The 15,985-nt window shown below is 37.4% G+C and overlaps 1 protein-coding gene across 2 annotated transcripts; it reads left to right on the top strand.

Annotated features, from left to right (window-relative positions):
• The first annotated feature begins 12,183 nt into the window (after positions 1 to 12,183).
• On the top strand, positions 12,184 to 14,725 carry smim12 (small integral membrane protein 12). 2 transcript variants are annotated; one of them, XM_052036356.1, is made up of 2 exons: positions 12,184 to 12,219; positions 13,423 to 14,725. In XM_052036356.1, the coding sequence occupies exon 2, from the start codon at positions 13,428 to 13,430 to the stop codon at positions 13,710 to 13,712; it is 285 nt and encodes a 94-aa protein (XP_051892316.1). In that variant the 5' UTR covers positions 12,184 to 12,219; positions 13,423 to 13,427; the 3' UTR covers positions 13,713 to 14,725. The 2 variants fall into 2 exon arrangements, with proteins under 2 accessions (XP_051892316.1, XP_051892317.1); XM_052036357.1 differs by lacking the exon at positions 12,184 to 12,219 and adding an exon at positions 12,796 to 12,922.
• Positions 14,726 to 15,985: the final 1,260 nt, after the last annotated feature.

Genomic DNA, 15,985 nt, shown 5'->3' with positions numbered 1-15,985 from the left:
CATTCACAATTTTTTAGGTAATGGAGCACTCCATCTTCTAATACATTCATGGAAGGACTGAAGGTGGCAAATCGAAACTTTGACATACAAGAGGCAGATGTTGACAATCCATGAGGAGAGTGACTAATAAGCTTGACGTTAAACAGCCTTACCAGAGATTAAACTGGACCAGATAATATAAGTACCTTGGCTGGGAGAACAAGTCAGAAGATGAGTGTTCTGTAGTGAGTGACTCATTTCTTGACACCCTAAAGTCATCCTTCTATCATATCAAGAGTCTAACAGAATACCCTCCACTTCCATGTATGAGCACAGCTCAAGAAGCTGAACAATCCAGGATAGAGCAGTCCACTTGATTGGTGTTCTACCTAACATCCTAATCATTCATTTGAAATATCATGATGCACCATGAAAGCAGAAATTACCACCGACAAAATGCATTGAACGTATTCACCGAGACTTCTTTAATGCACCTTCCAAATCTGCAAACCTCTACCAACTGGAAGGACCAAAGGCATTGTCACTTGCAAGTTCCCCTCAAAGTCACACATCAATGTGACTTTGAAACACATTGTAATTCCTTCATCATTGTTGGGACTAATTCTAGAACTCCCCTTAAAAGTCCTGTAGAGCACCTTCACCATAAGGAATTTTGCAATTCAAGAAGGTGACAATCACTTTCTCAAGGGCATTCAGAGAAAGGCATTAGATGCTGACTTTCCCACAGTTCACAATCTGTTAAGTACTTAAAAGAGAAAAATTTACAGGGCAATAGGAAGAGGGTGTGGCACTGATTAATGTCTTTTGCAAAGAGCCAGTGCAATCTTAATGGGCCAAATGATCTCCTTTTGTGCAATACCATTTATTTACTTAGAAGTTGGAATCAGTTTTAATAAAAAGATATGGAATTATTTAGGATATTAATACCTTGGACATTATATAGTCTTATGCCATTACATTCATAGCTGGATATTTTAAATTATTTTATATTTGCTTTAGATTTGAGATGTTAAACTACTTATTTACTTTCAGATGAATTATACAGTGAACTAGTGGCAGACATTTTCATTGCTGCTTTAAGCTTATTCCTTTTTTTGTTCTTATTTCAAAGCTGGCTGTTGACTGATTTTTAACTGTTGACACTGCATGCCATTGGAGTCAAAAAAAATACAATGCCCAGCACTTCCCTGCTTCTAGCTAACTTCTGAGTTGCAAAGATATTCTCCATGTAATTGCCATAACAATAAATCAGTGTTAGGTTATTAATTGTTGTTTCCAATTTGAATGACTAGGGGTTTCAAACAAGAAAAAAATGCTGTTAACAGAAGTTATGCTTTATGCTCAGGAATTTGCACCATATTGATTAAACAATGGGTACAAGCAATGGCTCAAACTACAAAGGGTCTGATTATTTAATGTTTGCATACAGAAATGAAAAGAACACAGTTTGTTCTTGGCACTAGCTGCAGTGGCTGGAATTCAGTTTTAATCCCTCTGCTATTAAAAACTGAAATTTTCTAAATAGTGTTTTGCACATTAAATGTTAAAATAGGAGTCATTCTTAGTTGGATGTCTGTTGTGTGCATTAAACACAGATGAGTGGGTTGTATGTACAAAAAAAGAAGCTGGAGAAAGGAAGGAGTGTTAGATTAAAGTGAAGAAAAAAATCTTTCATTGAAAGGAATGAGTCTGACCTGTTGATGGAAGTGACCTGATCTGAGCAACAATTCACTCTTGGATTTTGTAGTATATCTATCTTCATGTCGTTGTGTTATTGCGATGTGAACGACTCAATCCTTTCCACAGCAGGGGGAAAAATATCTTTATTGTGAATGAACTGTAATTCTCCCTTTTTAATGCTACTTATTTTGGAACAATGCATTATGTCCAGCAAGCTTCATTCGCATACAATGGCTTAGCAAGGAAGCATAATAACCTCAGTACAAAATGATTTGAATGTGATGGTGGGGCAGGAGTGGATGGGACATAGTGGATTATTACATACCATTCAATTTACCATGGAACATCTTGTAACTCCCCCTGTAAACAGATTCCCAAACACTTTAAAGGATTTTCCATTTTTTGCTTTCTAAAATTCAGCTGTGACTATTGTTCAAAATCTAATGTAAAGAGCAGGGCTATAGGTGAATGTTAAACTGATGAAATAAAAATCTGAGTTCAGTGTCACAAAACCAAAAGCAAAATTGTAATAAAAATTACCAAAACTGCCAAGTGAGAAATCCCATGACAGGTTATCCCAGGAGCTCGTTATTATTCTGTTAAATGTCACTGGGTCTTAATCACTGAGTTCTTTAGACAAGAATGCAGACTCATTCAGAAGTTTTTTTTCTATTTTTTAGAATACTCTGAAAATTTTAATTCAGACATTGCTATAAAATGTCTTTCACCTCTTCAAAATTCCATACAAATGTTGTTTTATATGGACTAATTGTTTACAAAAAGAGGAATATCATAGGTAAAACATTTGCTTTTGTAGAGATCATCTGTATTCAGAGTGAGTCAGTTTCTGAAGTATTTAATTGGCTGTGAAGTGCATTGGGAATCCCACAGGTCAACAAGACTATACGAAGGCAAGCTCTTTCCTTTTCCTTTTCACCACATAAAGCCACTGGGCAACATTGTAGGTTATTGGTTTCAGTGATTCTTATTCATTTTGTTCATTGTTGTTCTGCGTAATAAATGAATCCTTCTTCTATTTACATACATAATGTCTGGCCCTGTATTTCTCTGTGTAGAATCCCATTTGGGACTGGAAGAACTAGGAATTTTCAATCTTTATATACCAAATGAACCAACACTTCATGGAAGAGCAAATTTAGGAATTTGACAGAATCACTGGATTGTCTGTCAGTGATACTTTGGGGCAGAATCTCATTGCCATGTTTATGAAGATTTCCAGTACCATTGAGAGAACATCCAGGTTGACCATATGTTTTGGAGGTTTTCTGGTGTGCACATTGCCAAGGAGCTCTTTAAATGATTACAGTGGGTGCAAGCACCTGTAAGTTACCTTGCTACAAATAGGCTCTGGCTTTCAGAGAACCATAGCATGGAGGCTCAAAAACCAGAGGCTTCAGATAATAGTCACTCTACCTGGTATGCCTGACTTCACCTGAGGGATTAGCCACTGACCCTGCATCTGGCTTTGAAAGACTGGGCACATTGTAGGTACAAGCCCAGAGAGGCCATGTCACCTATTCTCTGCTTCATTGGCTCTGTGTGCAATGGGGCTGACTGGCACTCCAAGGGCAAGGTTCAGGATTAGCACCTGCAGCAGATGCTCAAACCTTATTTTATTGCTTGTGCACTAAACCTGGTGTTGGTGACAGAAATATGCACCTTCTATAATTCAATGTAGTAAAGCTAGCCAAATCTTCCTGCATCCTGCAAATGCAAGTAACAGTAGAAATAACAGCAAACAAATTCAATATCAATATAAAGGCTGTGGCTACACAACCTTCAGTGCATTGCTTTGATCTCCAGTTATAGACAATGGTTTGCAGAGACTTCAACAGCTATATTTACTGCATCAGTGTAAGGGACACATATTCATTTGTGGGGTGTGGGCATCACTGGCAAAGCTGACACTTACTGCCCATCCCTATTACCCCAGATCTGATTCTTCACTGGGTCATATCAGAAGGCAATTAAAAGTCAAACACATTACTGGGAGCCCAGATACGCATATAGGGCACAGCAAAATAAAGATGCCTGATTTCCTTCCTCAAGAATATTAATGATCCAGCCAGTTTCATGGTCAATTTGATACTAGATTTTTGACTTCAGATTTATTTAATTAACTAAATTTAAAATCTCCAACTATCACAATGGGATTCAAGTTCAGGATCATTGATTCAGGCCATTGATGGTAGTCTAGTAAATTAACTACCACTCTACCATTGCAATATGTGAAACATTAGGTGCATTGACAAGCTTGAAAAAAAGAAGTTCTGTTCCATTATTTATCGATTTTTGCAGAATCTATACCTTAAGGAAAGAGGTAAAATTAACGGCAGACTTCCCCTCCTTGCAGATGCTTACAATGGTCTCAGCAAGTAGTGTTCTTTGGTGGATATCGAGTGGGAAGGATTGTGTTCAATTGCTCTCAATGAGATGAATCAATGTCTTCCAGCCAATTGCCCAGTGTACTATTTTCTCATAGATGTAAATTCGTGAGGGCATTGAGTGAAGATGGAATCAATCTCTGCTGTGATGTCCTTTGCTGTTCAGTAGCCTGCCAATGCCCACACATGATGATATTCACTTTAGCCTGACCTTGCTGTTTATCTGATTACACCACTGCAAAGTGCCTTGGGATATTTTTCTACCTTTATTAGGCCCTATAAATGCAAGTTGCTGTTGTACTAAAATACATGCTTCTGAAACTGTCCCACAGCAATAGGCGACAGTCTTCAGACGAAGAAGAGAGAAAACGGTTGCATTAAAAGAATGTAAGTTTTCTTCTAAGTGATACATTGTAAAAAAAGCTCCTCAATTTAATTAAACCCATTTAAAAATAGTCTACTTCTTAATAGGTGAATTGAGATCCTGCTGTCTGCAAATGGAAATGATCATTGCTGCACACACCAGTATTTGAGGGTCAATGGGACATGAAGAGTTATAGAGTTACACGGTATAGAAACAGGCCCTTTGGCCCAACTCGTCCATACTGACCAAGTTGCCTCCCCGAACTGGTCCCATTTGCCTGCATTTGGCCCATATCCCTCTAAACTTTTCCTATCCATGTACCTGTTCAAATGTCTTTTAAATGTAGTAATTGTACCTGCCTCTACCACTTCCTCTAGTAGCTCATTCCATATACCCACAACCCTCCATGTAAAAAAGTTGCCCCTCAGGTCCCCTTTAAATCTTTCTCCTCTCACCTTAAAATGGTGAAAATAGATGTCACTGAAGTCATTCTGAATGTACTTTTAGGGACTCATGCTGCTTTTATGACAGATTTGAAGCAGGGTGATCCATTGCTTTACTGAGCAGCTAATTGTCACATATCATAATATTATTTTCTAATTTTGTTGAAGTTTCTTCTCAATAAACAGTTATAGTGCAAATAGCAAATTAGTATATATCAGCTCGAAGTTGGGTAATGAAACATCTCCAACCATACACAACTTTGAATGATTCATTAGAATTTATTATCTTACAATAGCATGGTTTGTAAATGTGTCATGGAATATGGACAATACTCAGGCCTTGACCCTTAATGTTTTGAGGGTAAAATGTACCAGCTGGTATCACTGACAGTAAGAGATAAACTAATGAAATAGGAATTAGTTCTGTGAAATGGGTCATTTTCTATTTATTGCAGAAAGCAAACTCGATTAGTATCTATCAGGTGCCAGTCCCCTAATAGCTTCTTGTTACATTTTGCAGCGATCAATACTGTATCTAAAGGCATTATTCAACCACCATGGAGGTATACTTAACTACTGCAACAGTCTTATCCAAAACAAATTACATTTATACAGCATTCTATCCCTCAGAGATCTCTTAGAGAAGATTACTCATAGAAAATTGCTGTTCCTTCCCTCCACAAAAAACTTAATTTTATATATTTTGAAGCTTCTTTCAAGATTTCCTTTGTCTGGCTTCAGGTGACCTCCTCCCAGTGTTCCATTTAAAAGTTGGTTTTAGTTAACCTTAGAAATAACTCATTGTTTTGTTTTAATTACTGTATATTCAGAGGATGAGAACTGTGAGTACTGGAGAATATGGCTTGATTGCCTTTTTCTAGGATTTATTCCATTAAAGTATCAACCAAGGTTTGTTAATCAAGGTCTATGTGTCAAGGGCAATTTTTATGTCTTTGATTGTTAAGCCCATAGCAGTTAATAAAATAATTGATCTCACTGACACTGCTATTTTACATCATTTCATATAAAGCCTCTTAAAGACTCTCACAGATAACTATGGCATAGAGCAATGCCGTAGTTTTAAGTCTTGATATGGGATTGTGAGTGAGATGGAATAATACATACATATAAAATGTTTACTTCATGAAAAATGTAAATTCACAATACCTGTATACCAATATTGCTATGTCCTTGCTATTAGACCAGTGGCACTGCTTCTTATAAATAAATTTAAAGATAGATTTTGCAACATAAAATTTGAGGTATGAAATTTTATTGACCATCTCAAAACTCTGTCTGCCTATCTTTCAGTCTGTGCAGCTGCCCATTTATCTGTTTAGCAGTCAGTTGATCTATCAAGAACAAAAATCCCCTGTTTTTTCACCAGTACATTTGACTATTCTCCAATTATCAGTTTGACTAGAAATGAACTCTGACAAAATATGGCCGTGCTGTGGAGACTTTCTTCACAAGAACCAAGTGCAAAATTATACAATTTAAGCCTACAGCCTGTTTGATGCAGAAGAAAAAAACATTACAAATAATTTAACTACCATGTCACCAAGTATAGTGGCAGAAATTGATGTTATTATTAATATTGAAAAATACAGTGTTGTGTTTTTGCTGTTAGTTTGATGATGACTACATATAATCTGATTTGATAATGATGATATTCCAAGGTTTAGTATGCTGGCAAAGTATTGCTTACGAAGGATCAGCAATGTATTCAGATTAGATTCTGTATGCATTATAGTTGCCTCTGATTGGCTGAAAAAAACCAAATGGCTCAGTTTACTGCAGTATTAAAATGAATCAAACAAAAAGCATCAAACAAAAGTAAACCAAATATTTATATTTATTTAAAATCCTGAATGCCTGTGAGTAACCCTGTACACCTCTATCTACTTCTGTGGCCTGTCAATTAACTTTCTTTTCAAAAGGTTCTCCCCTTGTTAAAATCCACTGCCCACCTCACCCTCCACTCCCCAACTTTCATACTCTGTGCAAAAGGCTGAAAGTGTAGCCTTGTTCCTGAGTCTCTATCCATGTAACTTGCCCTACAGAAAATCATGGATCCTGGGGGGGGCGCTACATTCACCAATTTGATTCCAATTTCCATGTACATTCTCCTGATGTTGGGAAAATTTGCTGAGTTCACTAACAGTGATATTTGGCCGAATGTTTCTTGCCCAGAAGAAAATGGTTCTGGCAGTTGAATATCTGCTGTGGAGTTCATGCATGCACTTAGCTAATTCTTCTCCTCATTAGACATGGGAACTGATGTTCCTGAGTGAGTGCTTATGTCACCTGAAGCTGGTTATAGGGACCCAACTTCTGCATTGGATAGGAGTCAATATTGCACCATTTGATAACTGAGCTACTCACACACTCCCGTCCTCTCTGCCTCAAACCATATCCTATAGGATGACCATGTAGAATTTGTGGGCAAAAACCATATCCTATTCATTGCATGCATATTATCAATGTTCATCAGAATTAACATCTCTTACATAAAAGTAACAAATTGCCCAAATGTTGGAATACTCTATAGATGGAAATTGAAGAGAAGTGCCTGTCATGTGGATTTGAACCCAGTCAAGATAGATGAGTTGAAAGGTTTCCTTCTGTGGAAGCTGTAAGGATTCTGAGCAAAATAAATATGGTCAATTTCAATCCAATCCCAAGCAGGTACAAGTCCAAAATACAGAACTGTTTCCTATTTGTTAATAATTGTCTAGATAAACCTCAGGGATGGATAGAAATGACAAATGAACGTAGTGGTCACTCTTCCAGAGGGTTTTATGTATGCTGTTGGGATACACCCAGGGAAGTATTACTTTATCAGTGCTATTCTAAACTTGCCTTGGGACTAATTGAATGTAGCACAATACATCAATAGTGGAACTGCTCTTTTCCCTGGTATTAGACCAGATTGAGATTAATATAGGAAAAGATTGTAAAAGCTCACTATAATAACTATAATGAACTCAAACATGCATATTGCAGAACTCTTTGTACCATTCTGTTTACTTGAAACTTTAACAGTGCAAAAGTGTGTACATAACAGGGGACTTGAAGATACCCAGGCTGTTTGCATGATAAGACTTTGGCTGAGATGAGTACCTATTGTTTACTTTATGGTTGACCAGATTGTATTACATTTATAGCTAAGAGCCTACCTAAATTGTGGGATAAGCCTCAAAAAGTGTGGCTGATTGGTGATAAGGCAGGCCAAGTTGCAGAAAAATAATGTTTACTTTTTACTAATTGTATTAATTTGCAAAAATTAATAGAGGAAGAGACCAGACAGCCTGGCAACAGGAAAGCTGGTGACCTTCTGAAATGCAGGCCAGTGGGCCGTTTAATCGGGCCCGTTGCAGAAGTCTGCTCTTGCAGGATTCGCATTTTCCTCAAAATTGCAATTTAAGTAGGGCACTATTTACAGCATCACCCTGAGGCACATTTGAAATAAGTCCATTTGACTATTGCACAAGGTTTTCCAAATATTTATGTGCCTAAATGGATACATAGTTGTAATGAAAACAATATATCAAGTATATATGACGCAGTACAGACAGAAATGTGCGTAGTTTTAAATAAATCAATTTACTGAGCAGAACTATTTTATTATAAGTAGTCCAAGCTTAACAGGAACTGGAATAACTATTACAAATGCAAATTGAATAAAGTTGTTCAAAATTATTTCTGCTAGAAAATGTATCTTAGTGAAGTTCTCTTAGCTTTTACAAATTGCTGGATTAAAAGCATGCACATTGAAAGTAATGACACAGAATGTTGTCAACTTGTTTTGGCTTAGCTTCCTTTTTAAACTGTGTGTTTCAGTTCTTTGTCTTCTCTCATTGGCAAAGCTTTCTGATTTTACTATCAAGTTCTTGAGAACTGAACCGTCCATATTCCCACAAAAAAGACTGTGGTTCTCAACATTGATTGTCACTCTCTGGCAGGGTGCTTTACTGCTTTAATTCATAGAAATGTTTCTTTTTGGCCGATATTCCCTGTTGCTGTTTTCATGCATTGCAGTGACTGACATTGGCTTCATTTGTAAATAGTAATCTCTTTGAAACTTTGATGAGGAAGTCTTTTGAAAATGTATGTATAAATAATGAGCTGTACATATATATTGGAATCTAAAAGAAATAAGCTTCATATATACCAGAAATGCCCACTTAGTCTTCTAGCTGCACATTTGTGATCCTGTTCAAAGTAGTACCAGCAGTAATAAGCTTCTTCTTATGTCTATCTTTCTTTATTTTCTGGATACAAACTGTGACTATAATGGTTGTTGCCTCAAACACCGTCACCACTGTAACACTCCTCTTCAAACTGTACCTCTATCTCCAAAAACAACAGGATCACTGTATAGGTAATATTTTCAAACACATTAATTTCTGAAAGGAAATATATGTAGATATACTTAATAACCTTGAGCTATATTCTTTGAAATTTCAGTTGTATGGTTAATATGCTCATTGTAAGCTTTTGGGAATTTAGACAATGTACACTGTGATGTGTTTTATTTCATAAGGATGTAATACTATTGATGTTGTACACATTTTTTATTATAATACTATTTTAAATGAATTCTGGTTCAATTGGGAATGTTCTTATGTTGCCTTTTATCTCGTCTTCAACCACAGTGCATACAGAAATATTGGACTAGTGTAGATAATCATGTCAGTATTGGAAGAGCTATCAAAGAGTTTATGAGTAAACTATCAAATACATAGAGATGGATTTACATCCTTATTGACTAAATGTAAGCCAGGTCACTATTAGCACGTTCCTTATAAACTCGTCGGAGATACTAGTGCCCCACACATTCAGTCAAAGTTTTGTGGAGACAGACAGGCTTTACTTCCATGCTTCAGCCAGACATCTAATCCTTATTGGTGAGTTGAGACCATGAAAGATTAAGAACCAGTTTATGTTGGGGAGCAGGAATCCTCAATGGGGCCACAATTCCTGCACTCCCATTTAGGGTTTTGTTTCATATATTCTCTTTAAGCTCATCTGGGCCACTGAAACAATTACTATGCTACTGTAACATCTAAAATTAGTGAAATAAAAGTGGCTGGGTATGAATAGGAGTGAGATCCAATAGCCTGGAAGTTCTGACATTTTGGCACCACCAAAGTTCTGAGGGTGCCGGTTTATCAGAGTTTTTGCTGCATTTATAACATCATTTGGAGGAAAAACCTTGTTCCCACAAACTATCCATCACTATTCTATATTTTCACACCTTGGGCCTCCTGACAGAGGCTTTACACAAAATTAGCTTGGGCCTTCCATGCAGCACCACTTTAAACCTCCCTTTAAGATGTCATTTAATTTCTCACCCAGAAAATGTAGGAATATTTGAAAAAGAGATAAAAGGGAAAAGAAAAAATATTAGATGGATAATGTAGAAAATATTTTATAAACATGTAGAAAGTGATAGAGGTTCCAATTAGGATCTGTCTTGTTGAGGCAGAGGGCATGACTGAGGGACTTTTGTACATCTTTGTAAAAAAGGTGGATTAGGTTTATTTTGCAGTAGAGAATGGAGGTAGTATAGCTACTGGATAGAATAGAAATAGAAAGAGGTTTACATCATTATCACAATGACATTATTCAGTTGATCCAAACATATACAGACCATCCCCAGGTTATGAACACTCGATTTACGGACACCTGTATATTTAAAGAAGCTCCCATAATACTATTAACTTCAAAATCTGTTCATATGTTCGTTACTACAAATGGCAGAACTAGTCTCCTCTCTCTCTTCTCTTTCTTACCAGTCTTATGTGCTTTTGATGCCATTCATTGCAATACAGTAGAGGTATGATCACCATATCAAGTATTTTCCAATTTATGGACAAAATCAACATGGATAGCCTACATAGAAACAATACAAAGTCCAACATGTATAAGCTATATGTGTAAACACCTTTTTTTTAATTACTTTTGACTTCTCCTCTACACACCAGATGATGCTGTTCCAAATACAACAGTATACAGTATCAGTGTCAGTACAAGATTAAACACAAGGTTCTACTGTCCTGAGGTTACCATGTTGCTTCCCTCTCTTTAATTTGGTAAATGCACACAACAATCAAAACAAAGGTCAATGAGCATATTGACAACAAACCTACAAAAACAACTGTAAGCCCAGGATGGCTCAAAGTATATAGACGAGCGCTTGAATTTCCAAGGCAAATAGGATTAGTACAGGTGGGTACTTGATGGTTGCATGGACCTGGCAGGCTGAAGGGCCTGTTTCTGACATGTCTGACTCTTATGATTCTCCTTAAAAAATAGAAGACCTAACAGTGACATTCATAATTATGTGAGAAACTACTAGTAAGAATGTCAGGAGCCTGGGGTTAAAATAAATGACAAATAAATATAGGGAAAATGAAAATATATTCTTTCACAAAAACAAAAATCTTCAGCAGGTCTGTCAACACTGTGGAAAAAGAAATAATGCACATTTCAGGTTGACGGTCTTTCATGAGAAAGCTTTTGTTTAACTTATTTTACCCTGAGGGCTGCAATTCTGGAATGCACTAGTTGAAATAGTGGTAGAATTAAACTGGAACTTTAAAATGGCAAGATGACATCTTCTTGAAGAGACCTAATTTTGTGTAATGGGAGAGAATCTGTGGCGTGGAACTAAATAACTGACATTTTTATGAAGGTTGAATATCCCCTACTCTATTGTAGGATTCTGTGATCCTACCATTGACAAAATATTTGCCTGAAGTAGAATGAATGTGAATGAAAGTGTAATTCGGAGATTTCCAATTAAGTACTGGGTTATCCAAAGTGGTTGGCAATATTATTGTTTTCAGTTAGGTTTAAATTTTACATGGTACATTTTTAGTATCACAATAAATAGACCAGGCACATGGTGTTGAAAGGTAATTGCAATGAAATGACCGTAAACCACAAAAGGAAAGAAACATATTGGTACATCGCCTGTAAATAACATGCTAACTCTTCCCTTTATCCAGGGAAAAAAGGTAATGCGAAAGATATTCCCAGAGGATATTCAAAATAATAGCAATGGCCCTCATCCCATAAAATTTGAGTCAGTAACAGTGAACATTGATCAAACTGAACATCAGCAACTTTGCAGTAGCTGTAAACTGTAGCCACTCAGAAATGTGTTCCTGATTGACGTCGCTGCTGTGGATTGTCAGTTACATTGTCCAATGAACGACCTGATATGCCGAAGAGCTCTTCGCAATTGGAGCAAATGATGGCCAATCAGGAAGGAGAAGGAGGGTGGGACGTTAGCGGCTGGCCGCAGCGAAGGAGGAAGGTTAGTGCTGGCGGGGGGCCGCAGGGAGCTCCGGGGGGAGAGGCTGAGGTTTTAGGTTCGGTTCAGCCGGCTAGCGATGGCTTCTCCCTCCTTGCTGGAGTAAATCCGGAGCGTAATCGGGCCGGCTGAGCCTTTTATCTGGGATGGGCGCCGGGACGTGCGGTGCTGACAGGGCCGCAGGTCGACCTCTGGTGTCCCAGCCCAAGGCTGGCGAGTCCTTGCCCGGCGTGAGTGCGCCGTCCTTGGGGAGCTTTCCAGTTACCCCCAGTTCCTGCCCTTGCTGCATTGCACCATTGCCACCCTTCAAGTCCCAGCTGGGCAGAAATGCTTTGTGTCACACTGAGGACACAAGCACCCTGCCGTTTTGTCATCATCTTGCAATGACTCATTGGGGAGTTAGCTAATCCAGATTTATGTCATCGTTGGACAGTAGCTACCAAATGGCATGGCGAAAAGTACAGCTGTATGCACCTTCCAACCCACAGAATCCAGGCCAGAAGACCCTGCTCTGATGCAACCTAAAGAATGCGGGCTCCAGAACTTTTAAGAATGCACTGTGGATGCTTTACTTTGAACTTAACTCTTCATTGTTGATCATGACCTGATCAAACTATCCTTTGGCAGAGCGAGTAGATACTTTGTTTTACAGGCTAATTCGTTTAAAATAATTTTGATGGTTGCAGTCTTGCTTGATACTCGAAAGGCAGGTTTGAGAAATTCTTTTTAAAGTTTGCAAATCACTTGTAAATACTTAATTTTCTTTTTTAAATAGCTCTTGGCCTTTTTCTCCAGAGTCATAATGCTATTGAGACAAAAGACAGTCTTGCCTCTGTTTTCAGAACTGAAGTACTTCGTCCCTGGTGATATCCTGGTGAATCCATAATGTACTTTTCCATTGTGCTGGTTCTTGATGACCAAAGCTGTGCAGGACTGAGTACAAGTTCAGCATTATCACTGAGAAACAACCCAAAGTTGGTGATATTGCTAAACTGCTGACTTCAGGATTTTTAAATTTAAAGCTGGAATGAAATTCTATCCAACCTAGGTAGCCATTCTTTTTCTAGCTGTGGTCATTTTCAAAAACCTTTGGTGGCCTTTGCAGTATGTCACAATATAGCTTTGTATTGGAGTTTAATAATCTGGTATTCTAGCATTGTAATAGGATTATGAAAAATAAATTTCTAAAATATTCTTTTTCTGCAGACATCATGTGGCCTGTTTTGTGGACTGCCATTCGTACGTATGCTCCCTACATAACCTTTCCTGTGGCTTTTGTGGTTGGGGCAGTGGGCTACAATATAGAGTGGTTTATTCGTGGGAACCAACAACAACCAGTTGAGGAGAAGAGCATTTTTGAATTGCGTGAAGAAAGGAGGCTTGCTGAGATTACAAATAAAGATTGCACCGAAGTTCTAAGCTTAAAAGATAAACTTGAGTTCGCACCAAGGGCTGTGCTGAATCGGAATCGGCCGGACACAGCCAATCGCAGCTAGCGCACGGCCACTGATGCAACGGAGCAACAATTTGTCTCTGAAGTACAGCTTCTGGAGATTAGTTGAGCAATGTCATTGAGCTGAAACATCTGTCTTCCTGAGTTGTTGCACAGTTCATGTAAGACTTTCAGATGGGGCTTGTTACCTGGATTTTCAAGGTGAAAATTCCAGGCTTTCATTCATTCTCCAGTAGTTGAAAATTAAGAAGTTCCTTTGGCTGTGTATTCAATTGAATTTCTTTAAGACCCCCCACCACCAACTTACAACTGGTTTAGAATTGAAATTTCTTGAACAAAATGTATCATCTTAAGTCATGAAATATCAGAATTCATGGTTGCTTGTGAACCTAATTGAAATGCATTATAGTTGAATGAGATTAAAGTTTTGTTGGATGAAACCTTGACTAAATGAGCAATTCACAGGACAAGTCCTACCAATGGGGAAACCTTTTACAAAAACAGTGACATTTCTGCTTGAGACCTTTCATTTGCAAAATACTGTCTTTGCACAAACTATTTCTCCACCAACATTAAAGAAAAAGTTTGCAGTTTTCTCATGCCTTTCATAGCTTTGAGTTACACTATGAAGCCAGTGAAATACTTTTGACATGCAATATTTGCTGTAGTATAGGAAACACAGACATTAACTTATAGACAGCGAAGTCCCACGAACTAATAGTCATGTGTAACACTTGTTTGCTAACTCAACCTTCCACATTCCCCTCCTCTACCCCAACCCTACTTTCTTCACACATTCAGAGTGTTTTATGTTCTTTGTATATTCTGCTTGAGATCCATCCAAAGGATAATCCACAGTTGGGTCTTTTAATTCTTTAACAATTCATAGCACGATGTGATCAGGGTTCTCCCCATGTCTGTGTGGGTTTCCTCCGGGTGCTCCGGTTTCTTCCCACATTTCAAATACGTATGGGTAGGTTAATATGGGTTTAAATGGACGGCGCTATGAGGGCCTGTTATCGTGCTGTATAAATAAAGTAAATCCTCTCTACTGTGGTAGATTTGTTAATTTCTTTCAGAGAGTCAATAGGGCATGACTGTCAAATGGAGGCAATGAGAGGGTGGGAAATAATGGAAGCTTTTTCAACATGCAACTTAGCAATTTTATACTTGATTCTCCAAAACAAATTGGTAGCCAATAAAGAAGCAAAATAAAAAAAATGCTGGAAATGCTCAGGAGGTCAGGAAGCATTCGTGGAGAACGAAACAGCATTTCAGGTCAGTGACCTTGTCTCAGGGACGCTATAGTGTCTACTGTTAATATTAGGAATATGAATGTGCAGTTTTAAATGTGTCCAGGCAGCGTGTTGATTGTACATTAAATGCATAATATTTGTGTACAGAAAAATGAAATGAAACTTGATGTCAGCAATCAAAGTTATATATAACAGCATATTAGTTTAATCAATGGAACATTGCTGACCAGTGTTATTTTCTCATTACACTTTCAACCTTTTAAGCAAAATTCAAACATTGTAGAGAATAAAAATATTCATTACTCCTTTGAGTGCATTGTTGGAAATGACAGGCTAAATCATGTTTGGAGAATGTGATTCAGGTTGTATTCTGAACTAGTCAAGCCTTTTTAAGTTATTTAAACCTTTCAGTTTCATCCCATGATTAACACAGAGCAATTTCTGAAGATGAGTGTTGTTGTGTTTGTTACAACTTAAGTGTATACATAGGATTGAATGTTTCATGTAATAGATGTCTTTTGCTGTGATTTTCATCATAATACTGCTGAGAGGCTCCTGGTTGTAACATAGATGAGCTGAGGCCACTGCTTTTAACAGGCTATTGAGGAATATACTGCTGATTACAACTTTCCATTCATGTTAACAAATACTGTAATTGACTTATATGGCAGAAAAATTCTTTTAATTTGAATTATGTGTTAAGACGTTATTTTTGTGTAATAATAAATATTCTGAAGAGCAGAAGTGGATATCAAGAAGAGGTGGAAATTGCATGCAAATAGCAGAATCTGCGGGAGTTTTACCTTGCATCTTTTTAAAAGTGCATCAAATTAAATAATGGACTGGTGATGTAGATAATTTGCTTGTAATCTACCTAATTATTGGCTCAAGGCAATTTCACGAGAGAGTCTAGTGTGTATATGATAATTTTCTGAAGGGTATCATATGTAAATATAGCTGTTTAAATTAGAAGTTTTATTAGGACGACTTGTAAAATACAAATAATGCTTGTTTGTGTTCAAATCACAACTTTAGTTTGATCATAGTTTTCCAATTATAT

The sequence above is a fragment of the Pristis pectinata genome, chromosome 22 (assembly GCF_009764475.1).
Source record: "Pristis pectinata isolate sPriPec2 chromosome 22, sPriPec2.1.pri, whole genome shotgun sequence".
NCBI lineage: Eukaryota > Metazoa > Chordata > Chondrichthyes > Rhinopristiformes > Pristidae > Pristis > Pristis pectinata.
This window is presented reverse-complemented; position numbering and strand designations above follow the sequence as displayed.

Excerpts from the sequence above, each read along its gene's own strand:
- smim12 (XM_052036356.1), top strand. The coding sequence starts at position 13,428 with ATGTGGCCTGTTTTGTGGACTGCCATTCGTACGTATGCTCCCTACATA.